Source organism: Puma concolor, chromosome D3 (genome assembly GCF_028749965.1).
Source record: "Puma concolor isolate L17-30 chromosome D3, mPumCon1.1.hap2, whole genome shotgun sequence".
In the NCBI taxonomy this organism is placed as follows: Eukaryota; Metazoa; Chordata; class Mammalia; order Carnivora; family Felidae; genus Puma; species Puma concolor.
In genome coordinates, this window is record NC_141678.1 from 32,977,878 (window position 1) to 32,990,049 (window position 12,172).

Consider the following 12,172-nt stretch of genomic DNA (forward strand, 5'->3'; position numbering starts at 1 on the left):
ACCGACCTCACGAATACATTCATAAGAGCGTTTCTTACAACCCTATCGTCTTTAATATTTTTAACAAATGTTAATACTTTGTTATAAAGGAAAGCATTTCTCTAGGCAGAGAGCTAGATTTTAAAGAATGTCAAGAATAAAATAATGTTAGCATTGATTCTCAAGCAATCTCATTGAAAATGGGTCTCTCTTGAACCATTTAAAATATTTCAAGAAGGATTTACTTACCTGGGAATATTCAAAGTCAGTGATAGGAGCTATACTCTTGATATAGTCTGATCGAAACTGGTTTTCTGGGTTGGCCAGTGGAACTGGAGGTATGATAGTACTCATAGCAGAAACAATTGTCTAAAATGGAATGAAGAAAAAAGTATATGGATAAATAGAACATTGAGGCTCCGTGTATGACAACTAAAATATACCAAACAAACATTTTTTAAAAAGCCCTTACCACAATAGCGTCTTTAACATTTTTCCGGATGTCCAGGATTTTCTGTTTCTTTTCCCTATATGAAGAGAATTGTTATTAACTTAGTTCACTTTTAGCACTCACTTGAATCAGTTGATGTGGGGTTTTAAACTTCCAGCTGCAGCATGGGGCTAGACTGGTTTTCCTGGGGGTCAATGTCAACCCCCAAGACAAAAGGTGCAAAGTTTTTAACTGGTAAAGGAAAACATGCTTTTTTTCTAATCTGTACTCTAAGCAAACTTGAATGCATGCGTTACAGACCATATATAGCTGTATACAACTACGCAGGCTACACATAGCCTAGCAAAGTGGTTATGAATACTGCATATAAAAGCTATACAGCTACACTTGTAAATACATTTCATGTGAATTATTATATGTTGATAGTTAGGAATTGAAATAGAAGCAAAGGATATAGAGAAAAATATTTAGTGACATATTGGTTAAGTGTACTCAGAGCAAAACTAATAACACAGACAAATACCTCAAGAACATCTAATAAGTCATATTTTGTTAAGCAAGTTATTTTATTTTTTGAACTAGACACCACCAAAAGGATTAGGCTAAATATTACAAATTCAACAACAGGCTTCTTTTTTCCTCCCTCTCAAAAGTCTGCTCGGTGATCAAATTAACTGTTTAAAGAAAGCACTTTGGGGGAAACTAGAGAGAAGTGAAAAAGTTCGCATGCAGTTTGGAGGCAAAAGCAAAACTGGTCGATCGTTCCTTACTCAGGATTAAATCCATTGACATGCAGGATCCTCATTTGTTTGACGATAGTGCTTTTCCCCGACTCACCAGCGCCTGCAAACAAACAAAAAGATTGCTGTGATCGGTAGCCCAACACCGTTGCCATCGCTGCCGACAACGCAGACAGCAATTACCCTACCCAGCGTGGGTATTTTCCAGCACGCGCCAGCTCCTGGCTGGAGGAGCGGGTCCCCGGTCGCCGGCGGTGCGCGCGGCCCCCTCCCGGCCCTGCCCGCCCGGCCCCCGCGCTGGCTCGCTGCGCTCTGGGCTGTGCGCTCCGCTCGGGCCGGGGCCGCCAAGCGCCCACCGCCCTTACCCAGTAGCAGCAGGCGGTGAGTCGCTTTGTAAGCCAGACGCTCCTTCTGCAGCTGCTTCTCGATCTTCTTGTTGGCCTCGCGTCGTTCTTTTTCATCGACGCCCTGGTCTTCTGCGGTCTTGCTGTTGCCCAAACACCCCATGCCTGCCCCCTTGGATGGACCTCGGGCAGAGTTAGGAATTTGCACAAAAAGCAATAGAGAGTTGTAGATGTGTGTAGCTCCTGCGACGGCTTCTTCTCCTCGCTGCTGAAAGAGATGCTCTGGTCTCTCGGTGTTTTTCGATCAGAACAAGTGTTCCGTCTCCCTCCCTCTGCCCACCGCAAACTCCTAACTCAAAAGGATGCGAGGACTCGCGGAGCCAAATGAATACTTTTTAAAGGTAAAGGCTTAGTATTTTCTGTTGGACAAACAGCATGGCATGAAAGGAGACGGGGGCCGAGAGCGCCGAGCTCTGCCGGAGCCAGCCGGGATGGCGCAGCGCCCTCCGCTCGCCCCGCGTCTCCGCGCCCGCGCCGCCCGCCGAGCTGAGCCCCGCTCAGCCCCGCCCCCGCCTGCGCGGCGGGGAAGCGCCCAACGGGACCGTGAAGATGCCCGGGCCCCGCGGGCTGCTGGCCGACCGCGGCGCGGAGGGACGGAACTCGTCGCCGGGTCCCCGAAGGGCGATCGTGGGCACCAGGCGGCCGGCTCGCGCTCCGCGCTGCCTCCGCCGTCGGACGCGCGCCCCCTCCCGGTTCCGAGCGACCCCCGCGCCTCCGCCCGGCCGGGAAGGGGAGCTGGGCCTGCTGGCGAGGATCTGGCAGGGGCGCTAACGGAGCTGGAGGGGTCGGGAGCTGACCTCTAGGAGCCCGGCCCCGCGGGACGCTCACCCGCGCGGGGTCCGCACCGCGCCCGCGTGGCCCTCTCGCACTCGGAGCCCGGGAGAATGGGTCTGGGCGTGCGCTCCCCGCCGATGTCTCGGACGCCTCCTTGCTCCCAGGCGGGCGAGGACTCGCGCAGGATCATGCATATTCTATCAGGGAGGAGGATCTGTAAGAGGCTCACCAGTCACTCCGCCTTTGTTCGTTCATTTTCTAGACTATTCCAGCGCACCCACGCTGCCGCCTCCCTTAGCCTCTTGTCTTTATCTCCAGCCCCCGTTTCTCCTTCGCAGTTCTCTGAACAGCTCTACTACTTCCCTAGGAGACTTCATGGCCTTGAACTTGGCATCTTAGCGGTGGAACTGATGAAGGCAGGAGACCGGACTGTGCTCTCATTCGCTGTGCTGAGTTCGAGTTCCCAGAGACGGTCCGTCCGCAGTCTTGCAGTCGACTTTTTGGATTTGAGGGAAAGATGGCAAAAGAGGCGACCCAGAAGTCCAGGTCCCCGATCACTTCCTTGTGCAGCGCTGTTAGGGCTCGGTGAGGCCGGCACACAGATTCTTTTACATGGCCTTGTTCATCTGTCTTCTATGCCCCAGTTTCTTCCCTCCCAGACTACATTTCTCCCTTTCTCACCAAGGCCTGATCTTCTTTACAGAGAGCAAACACCACAGCGGGGGTGGGTGGGTGTGGGGTGTTTTCCTTGCTCTGCTGCCCCCTCTCCTCTGCAGCCTGCACCCAGGGGCACAGCCGGCTTCACTTGTCCACTTGTCTCTTCTCCTCTGGCTCTCCTCTCTTTCCTCAGCCTCCCCTTTTCTGCTGGCTTGTAACCTCAAGTGGACAAACGTATTCACCTCTGCCTTATTCAAAACCAACAGCACCTCCTTACGTCTCAGGCTCCTTGTTAGTGTCACCATTTTCCCTCGTGCACATGGCAGCCTAGAGTTAGGAAGGGCATCTGACTCTGGCCTGACTTTCTTTACCTCCTGCTCACACCTCTCAGCTCCTGGCAGCCTGGCTTTGGCCCACCTCCCTACTGAAGATATTCAGCATATTTCAGAATATTGAAAATATTCTCATTAGGGTCTTCAATGGCCTCCCAGGCACTAAACTTCATTCATGAACTTAGGTCTTTACTTTCTTTGACCTCTCCAGGGAGCTGGCACTGACCCTCCTTGAGACTGTCTTGTCTTGTGGTTTTGATGTCCTGTCCACCCTCTGCCTGGTGGAGGTGCCTGAGACCCCACCACTCTTTCTCCCCTTGCACACATTCCTGGAAGGGCTGACTGTATCCTCAACAGTCTGTGCACACAGCTCTATGCCCACATCACATCTCCATCCCGGCTCACCCGCTTGTCCAACGCCGTCCCCAAGCACACCTCCATTTCTATGCCTCACAGGGATCCTCACTTCTACCTGCCAAGGGCTGAGCTCCTCCCCTAAGCCTACCCCCACACCCCCCGCCTGTTCCTCTCTGTTCTCTCTCTCTGTGATAAGGGCCCCTGATTTTCCAAACCAGAACATGGGAGCCATTCCTGACTCCTTTTCCTTCTTGCAAACCCGAGTAGTTACTGTGTCCCAAAGAGTCTGTTTCCTAAATATCGGTCCTGTCTTTTCCACCCTATCTTCCGTTGCCATGGTCTTAGATCACGAATCTAACCTGGACTTCAGCAATGGCTCCTGCTCACTCACTCCAGTGCTGGTACCATGTTGCTGCAGTGACAATACAGATCTGCCATGTTCCCGTCGCCTATGAGAGCTTGACCATGATCCTTCAAGGCTGGGTTGATGTGAACTCTGTGGCCACAGCTTTCTCAAGTCTCTCCCCTTCCCAGCACTGCCCTGCCTCTCCTTCCAACTACTTGTACTTCCTGAACACCCTAGCTTATCCCTGGGTCCACCTGCTGGTTCTTTCTGGAATACCTGGAATACCTTCTTCACTCGGCCACCTCCTAATTATCCTTCCAGCCTCACCACTCCCTCCACATGCAGGTTAGGCCCCCTTCCCTGTGCTGCATCCTCTCACCAGCTCCTTGCATTGTAATGGTTTATTTGTAGCTTTCCCCACAGTTCACTAGAAGGGCGACTCTACAAGGGCCAGGTCTGAGCCTGTCCTTTACACATGCAGCACCTGCATCCAGTCCAGGGCTCAGCCTGCAGGAGCTGCCTGCCCCAGGAACCTTCATGGAATGGATGAATGAATTCATGAAAGCCAGAGATAACTCTGCTCAAAGTCTGGGGTCTCATGAAAGGAATTTTGTGATCAGGTTTTAAGTTCAGAGAGTACTTGTCCAGGTTAGTATCATGTCGAAATTATTCTTTTCGACAAAAGCAAACCTCCAGTGCCATACTATACTCTGAGCTAGGTTGAAAGTTCTCGTGTTGTGTAAGGGGACTATTTATCACTGTTGCCAGGCCTCACACCTCGAGTTAACACAACTGTTCACACGTGGCAACAGCAACCTGGCATGTACTGTGGCTACTGGGGAAGTCGGGAGGCGAGAAAAGGTAAGTAAAAATTGCTTAGTGTAGTGGGATGTTTATAAGGATTTGCCAACTTTCGTAATGCCAAGATTTTTAGAAACTGTTAGTTGGAAGAAAAAGTTTCAAAACGAATCCCATGGAAACTTATAAAGGGAGAATTAAGTTAGAACCCCCAAACCACACTTTAAAGGCAGCCTGATAATTCGGTGACCCTAAAAACACAGCAAAAAGTTTCCACTTGTTCAGATCTAAGAATTAGGGCTGTTACAAGACAAGACAACAGGTCCAAAATGGAGTCCCTTATGCTAAGCCCCGCATCACCAAACTGAGAATCAATTAGTTTTGACTTTCCCAGAAATGAAATCTTAAACCTGTCAATCTGGAACCGCCAGATCAGCACTAGTTAGATAATCTGCCTCATACACTCCTGTCATCTCCTAACGGCAAGGAACCTTGCAATAACCAACCCACTTTTTAACCTAGTGTAATTGCCTTGTTTCCGCTCCCGGCTGGATATGGAAGTCTTCATTTTGTACTGCTCCTCGGAGCTACTTTCCATCAGCTAGATGGGGTGTTGCCTGATTTGAATCAAGTTTTGCTCAAATAAGCTCTTAAACATTTTAATATGCCTGAGTTTATCATTAAACAGGGTTAACGATAAATTCTTATATTTGGAATTCAGAAAGACTCACGTGAACAGGTATGATGAAAAATATGCCATAATACACCCAAGAAGTTAATATATCAATATAATAATAATAATAGTAATAAAAAATAATAATAATCCGTGTAAAATAGCTTCTACTAGTTGTCCACTGATTTCTGGCACTGTGCTAATCCTTCCCATGGAGTAATTTGTGTAGCATTTGCAGTAAGGAACTATTGCCAAGATTACTTCCAGAAGCTTAGAAGGGCGAGGAAGAGGTGTATCTGGGATATAAACCTTTGTGTCCTGGCTGCGATATCTGCACTGTACGAGGTACAGTGTGCCCACAGTCCACTGCTAAACATTCGGAAATAGAAAGTCAACGTCCGTATACAGTGATGCAACAAAGCCAGTTTTACCTAGTCTGGTAGGAGTTCAAGACGCTTTTTTTGTTTTTTTTTTAATCCAATCATCTGGCCTTTTTCTAGTCTGGTCTGGGAAGCGAATCCTCATTTGTATTTTAAACCATGGGATCAGAATCCCAAATCCCAGCTGGCTTGTTGCAGCAGCAGAAGGGGAGCTTTTGGGGAGCACCCAGGGTAACCTGGAGGCAGGCAGCGCGAGCATCTGTTGCCAGGCAACGGCTATGCAGCAGCATCGCCCTCACCAAGAAGCACGCACACCCACCTGCAGAGACTAAGGGCTGCCCTGCAGCTGCTTGCCCTGAGAGGAGGGGGTGGCAGCGGGGCAGGGAAGCGCCTGCGCCTGCCTCCGAGGCTGGGAAAGGCCCTGGGCTCACCAAGGAGAACTGAGAAGGCACAGAGTTTGAGGCAGAAGGACAAAGGTCAAACAAAGTGGTGTTTTCCTCGCTCTTGTTGATATTTTTTTTTTTTTTTTTTTTAAATTTTTTTTCAACATTTATTTATTTTTGGGACACAGAGAGAGACAGAGCATGAATGGGGGAGGGGCAGAGAGAGAGGGAGACACAGAATCGGAAACAGGCTCCAGGCTCTGAGCCATCAGCCCAGAGCCTGACGCGGGGCTCGAACTCACGGACCGTGAGATCGTGACCTGGCTGAAGTCGGACGCTTAACCGACTGCGCCACCCAGGCGCCCCTCTTGTTGATATTTAAGACAGGGTATCTCAAGTCTGAGTGCATTTGGAAGTTTAATTATTTAAATTTCTTTTACACTTAGTTTTGTGACTTTTGAATAGTGACTTTAAAATTTGGTTTTGCCTCCGACCCTCTGATTTAACCTGGCACGTGATGAAAACAAAAAAGAAACTGCACCTGTTCTCTGGTTAGCTGAACTCAAGATCGTGGCAGCAGGACCGACACCATTTGCTTCCCCCTTAAGGAGGTGCCGGTAGAAGTGTAATTAACAACCGGCTGGAACATTCAAGGAAACGGTTTCAGTTTATGACAAGCCTAGATGATTATTTTAAAAATGTAGTAACTGGTCTTGGGGTGGCATTTTATGCTTTCCAACCTCCTGAACGTTAAAGCTGCAGTAAGAATTTTAGAACAGATGTATCAAAAGTTTTAGAAGAAAAGGAACAAAACAGTTTAGGAAAGGTGCATAGTTACTAATTCCATGCAAGGGCAGTGTTCCAAGAAACTAAAAGCTGCAGCTAGTTTTGCTAAGCCCAGGGCGGGGGTGGGGTGGGGGGAAGGGGGTGGTGCCAGCATGGCCACAGGCTGAGCGGATGGTGTGCACACAGCCTTGCCACTGTAGACAGCTTGCTGTTGTTTTATCTCCTTTCTTTCTTAGCGCATTGGTGCAAATAACCCGTGCAGATTATTTTCCCTTAGAACAGAGCTCACTGCATGACCTAATTACCATACACTTAAAAATACTGTGGTTAAAAAGTTGTACATTTTTTATGGAAAAGCAGGGACACATTCAGTTTACCCTTTCTTTACATAATACTCTGCAATCAAATACTTGAGAATTCATTGAAATAATTTGTCTTTTTTTCGCCCTTGCTCCTCCAGCCAAAGTAATATTAAGTAGCATTTGGAAGGGCCATGCATAAAGGGTAGTGATGCAGTCTGTTCAGCTGACAGCTTTAAAAACTAAAACAGCAACGAATCTGTAGGAAAGGTATTTTAACTGTCTTTCACCCTGCCCTGTGTCCAAAAACCTAGGACTGAAATATCCTCATTGGAATACACAACTCAGTGTGACAGGCAGGAGTTTAATTACAGTATAAAAATAGAAGTGAGACTACTGAATACCTTAAAGAAAACAACAACAAAGACTCCATAAAGCAGAATGGGCAATCTGCAAACACCGTGAAACTATTACAGTGTTGCAGTTCAAAACATCTGTGAAAGCTACCAAGCGGGTCAGGTTATGAGGCAGAGACATCAGAAGGGCAGCTTGTGGACCCTCCGCGTATATTGCAAGAGAAACCACACACATTAAAGTTGCATTTAGTACACATTTCCCAAACAGAAATCAAATAAGGGGCTCAAGAAGGACGGAGTGAAAATTAGCCTTCCACCAGTAAAGATTAGCATCCCTAGCTATTTTATCCTGATCTTCAACCTTAGATGGCCTAACAAAATATGGGACTACAGCAGATTTTCAGACACAGGTTGCTTAATTGATAGATTTTGATACTGATGTAAAATTGCAAAGATAGTCTGAACAGTTTTAAAGATCTTTCTTTCTTTACTAATTAACAACCATCAGATGTAAGATGTAGAACTTGCAAACAAACAAATCTACCATATGTGAATCAATTTTACATTTATTCTTTTTCATTTTTTTGAAAGTTTTTTAATTCCACTTAGGTCACATACAGAGTTATACTAGTTTCAGGTGTACAATATAGCGATGCAACACTTCCATACCACACCGTGTGCTCATCCCAACAAGTGTGCTCCTTAATCCCAGTCACCTGTTTCACCCATCTCCCCGCCCCCACCCCACCTCCTTCTAGTAACCATCAGTTTGTTCTCTATAGTTAGGAGTCAGTTTCTTGAATAATGCTTAAATCTAAGGAACATTTTATGATAAAAATAGTTTTAGCATTTAGTTCTAGATACCATGAGTTTTCTAGTCCTCAGCTAACTATATCCACCAACACTTTTTTTAAAGATTCAATCTCATGCAATCTCTGGGGTTAGAAGAATGCGCCCGGTGATTAAGAGTTCTCGCCCAATTTAGTTTTTTGTAAAGTGCATCACATTCTTCCCCTGATTGGGAGCAAAAAGAGACAATGTGATGCACGTTTTAAATGCTTACAAACGTTCTCTTGGTGTCAGTGAGGTGCCCTTATGGGATGCCAGAGCTTCGGGAGGCTTGGTGACATGAATCCTGGTTTTCGCACGCCTATTCATAGGGTTGGACTTCAGCGATGCCTGCCTGCCTCACAATTGTCCTCCTAATTTAAGCAAATCCAGTAACAATATGCTATAAGGCAAGGCCATTAAGAGAAGCCAATTTTATATCTACGCAACATAGATTCATGTCATTGAACACATGTTTATCTCTTCCTACAGGCCATCATCTGTGGAGATGTAACACTGAAGCCATTTTCTCACCTTTTCGAGCAGCTGGGGAAATCAAACTAGCACACTGCCATCATTCAGAGGTCAATGTGTGACAACATGCATGAGCCCAGGGCTGAAAGGGGTGGGAGGGTTCATGGAATTGGCAAAAGCTTCACCAAGGAGGAGGGGCCCCAGGTTGGACAGGGTAGGGAGTAGGAGCACACTACAGGTGAGGAAGAGCTGCTTAAGTAAAAGCAAAGGGGAGGGAATAGGTATAGCAGAGGACGCAGAGGGACGCACGGTGCACCGTGTCTCCGAGGTGGGGTGAACCCAATGAGCCCCAGGAAAATACATAGTCTTGGCATGGTAATTTTCCTAAGATAAAAGCTCTCCCTTGCATTGTGTAGCTCAGAGGTTAAGAGCATGGGTTGCTGAGCAAGAATGGCTGGTCTCAAATCCATTTTCTGCTGTGTGGTTCTGTTTCTTTCTCCATAAATGGGTGAGAACAATGGCACTCACCTCATAGAGTTACGGCAAGAATGTTATGAATCGGTTCATCTTATCATAGTGGCTGGCAAGGAGCAAGCTCTCAATAAATGTAGTAATTATTATGATTCAACATTAATTTAACAAGTACAATTTAACAATATCCACTTAACTCCTCTACATGAAGCAACACGTTGTCCTCGATGAGCTCCTGATTTTTTCTACTAGGCAGACACACGAGCAATGGCATATAGTACAGTCAACAAAGATTGGTTGAGGGTCTACCTACACTCAGCTGAGCAAAGTACTAGCCCTGGCTGGGGACATAAAGGCAACATGTTGGAATCAGAAAAAAAAAAAAAAGCACAAGTGGTGGATGGATAGACAAAATGTGGTCTACACATAGGATAAAATAGTATTCTGCTTCAAAGAGGAAGGACATTCTGGGGACCCCTGGGTGGCTTGGTCTTTTGAATGTCTGACTCTTGATTTTGGCTCAGGTCATGATCCCAGGGTCATGGTATTGAGCCTTGCACTGGGCTCTGTGCTGAGTGTATAGCCTGCTTAAGATTTTCTCTCTCTCCCTCTGCTCCTCTCCCCTGTTCGTGTGCACGATCTTTCTCAAATAAAAAAAAAAAAAAAAAAAAGGAAGGAAGGACACTCTGAAGGGTGCTGCAACATGGGTAAACCTTGAAGACATTATGCCAAGTGAAAAAATAAAAACAGTCACTAAAGGACATTTACTGTATGATCCCACTTACGTCAGGGACCTAGAGTTGGTCCGATTCATGGAGACAGAAAGTATAATGGTGGTTGCCAGGGGCTGAGGGCAGGGAATGGGGAATCATTGCTTAAAGGGCAATGAACATTTCTGTTTGGGAAGAGGAAAACATTCTGCGGATGGATGGAAGCAGTGGCTGCCCAACAATGGGATGAATGCAGTTAATGCCACAGAATCATACACTTAAAAATGGTTAAGAGGGTAAATTTTATGTTATGTGTATTTTGACACAATAAAAACAAGAAAAACTAGCATGTAGAATATTTATCATGCCAATGTGGAATAGAGAAATCTTTCTCCTTTGTGGTTTCAGGATGTTTGATTTGACTTTTCTGATTCTGGTTAAGGGACTTCAATTTCTTTGGAAACATTTACTGCAATTATAGATTCTTACCAGCAGGTGGCAATGTAGAGCTGGAAGGACAGATGGAAGCTGTAGGGATGCTTCAGTGGTACATTTACATTCATTCTTTCACCATTAAGTATGTTTTTAAATGTCTATATATGCATAGCCTTGAGATTATAAGGATTAATTAGACACGGCCCCCCATCTCAAGCAGTTTACTAGTCTAGTAGAGAGGGGAAGACATGCAATCAAGTAAATGCAATCAAGTTCTCCGCATTCTGTAGAGATTACAGCAAGGATACATAGAGGGTGTGTGGTCAATTATAAAAGTGAAGAAAGAATATCATTTACTTTCCCAGGGAAATGCATGCTAACCTTTGTTACTCACTCTTCATCTTAATTTTGAAAAGACACTGAAAGGTGCTTTATTTCTAGCATCGCATCCAATCCTCACAGCGGCCTCCAAGATGCACATTATTATCCCCATTTTGCAGAAAGGGCTATTGGTCTGAAGGTCCCACCAGGGCCTGAAAGGGGTGGGGCACCTGTCTGATTGCAAAGCCTGTGCCTTGTCCAGAAGGAACTCTGTGGCCCTTACAGACTGAAAAAAAAAAAAAAAAAAAAAAAAATCACACCATTCTTCTTCTACTATTTCCAAAAAGAAAAAAAATCAAACAAGTCCACCTCCTTTCTAACTCAGTTAGGCAGATTAATCTGCATATAATGACTGATGAACTAATTAACTCTTTGCCCAGTTGCCTTAGCAACTGGCTTCTTTTAGAATTTGGCTTAGTTGCAGAGTTTAAAGCAACAGTATTCCTTATAATAGAATGTCAAGTTGTATATGAAATTAAATGGAACATAAACTCATTTTACCACAGGTGGGAACCTGTGGCTTTCTCAGAAAAGTTGCAATGTCTCTTCCTAAAGCTTGCAGGGCTGTTGGCAAAGAACAAGGAAGATAGAGTCTGGTATTTATTTATATTTGCCATTACATGGTTTGTTTACATTTGTCATTAAGTAGGAACCACTCAGTGGATTTAAACTGTAAATAAATGAAAGACTGACATTCCAAAAGGGAGTCTCTGACTGAAGACAAGCCCCAAACTATCTTAGATGTATTGTAGGATTGAGCAAGTGCAGAAATGTGTTGATGTGGTTATAGACAGCCAGGATTTTCAGAGGGGAAGAATAATGCACAAATACAGAATGAGGAGGGGCGCCTGGGTCGCTCAGCCGGTTAAGCGTCCGTCTCTTGATCTCAGCACAGGTCACGATCTCTTGGTTCATGAGATCGAGCCCCACGTCAGACTCTGTGCTGACCACGTGGAGCCTGCTTGGGAGTCTCTCTCTCTCTGACCCTCCATCCTGCTCATGGCCTCCCTCTCTCTATCTCTCAAAATAAATAAATAAACTTAAAAAAAATATAGAATGAGGAAAGGCAAAGAAAAGCCTGTGAGAATGAGTTGGGATTGTAATGACCGCTGGGAAATCATGATTTTCAAATATGTACGTATATGTTCATAGTTATGG

General features: G+C 45.8%; 1 protein-coding gene across 3 annotated transcripts in view; it reads right to left on the reverse strand.

Annotated features, from left to right (window-relative positions):
• GNAL (G protein subunit alpha L) overlaps window positions 1-12,172 on the reverse strand; it is a 154,792-nt gene that overhangs the window by 107,272 nt on the left and 35,348 nt on the right. Inside the window, exons 1-5 of one of the 3 annotated variants that reach the window (XM_086682429.1) lie at window positions 2,403-2,511; window positions 1,536-1,779; window positions 1,201-1,273; window positions 452-506; window positions 229-348 (exon numbers count right to left, since the gene is read on the reverse strand). In XM_086682429.1, coding sequence (XP_086538555.1) covers window positions 229-348; window positions 452-506; window positions 1,201-1,273; window positions 1,536-1,677 — 390 coding nt within the window. In that variant the 5' untranslated portion in view covers window positions 1,678-1,779; window positions 2,403-2,511. Of the gene's footprint in view, window positions 1-228; window positions 349-451; window positions 507-1,200; window positions 1,274-1,535; window positions 1,780-2,371; window positions 2,512-12,172 lie in introns of those variants that run through there. The other 2 variants (XM_025931340.2, XM_086682428.1) reach the window with 2 other exon arrangements.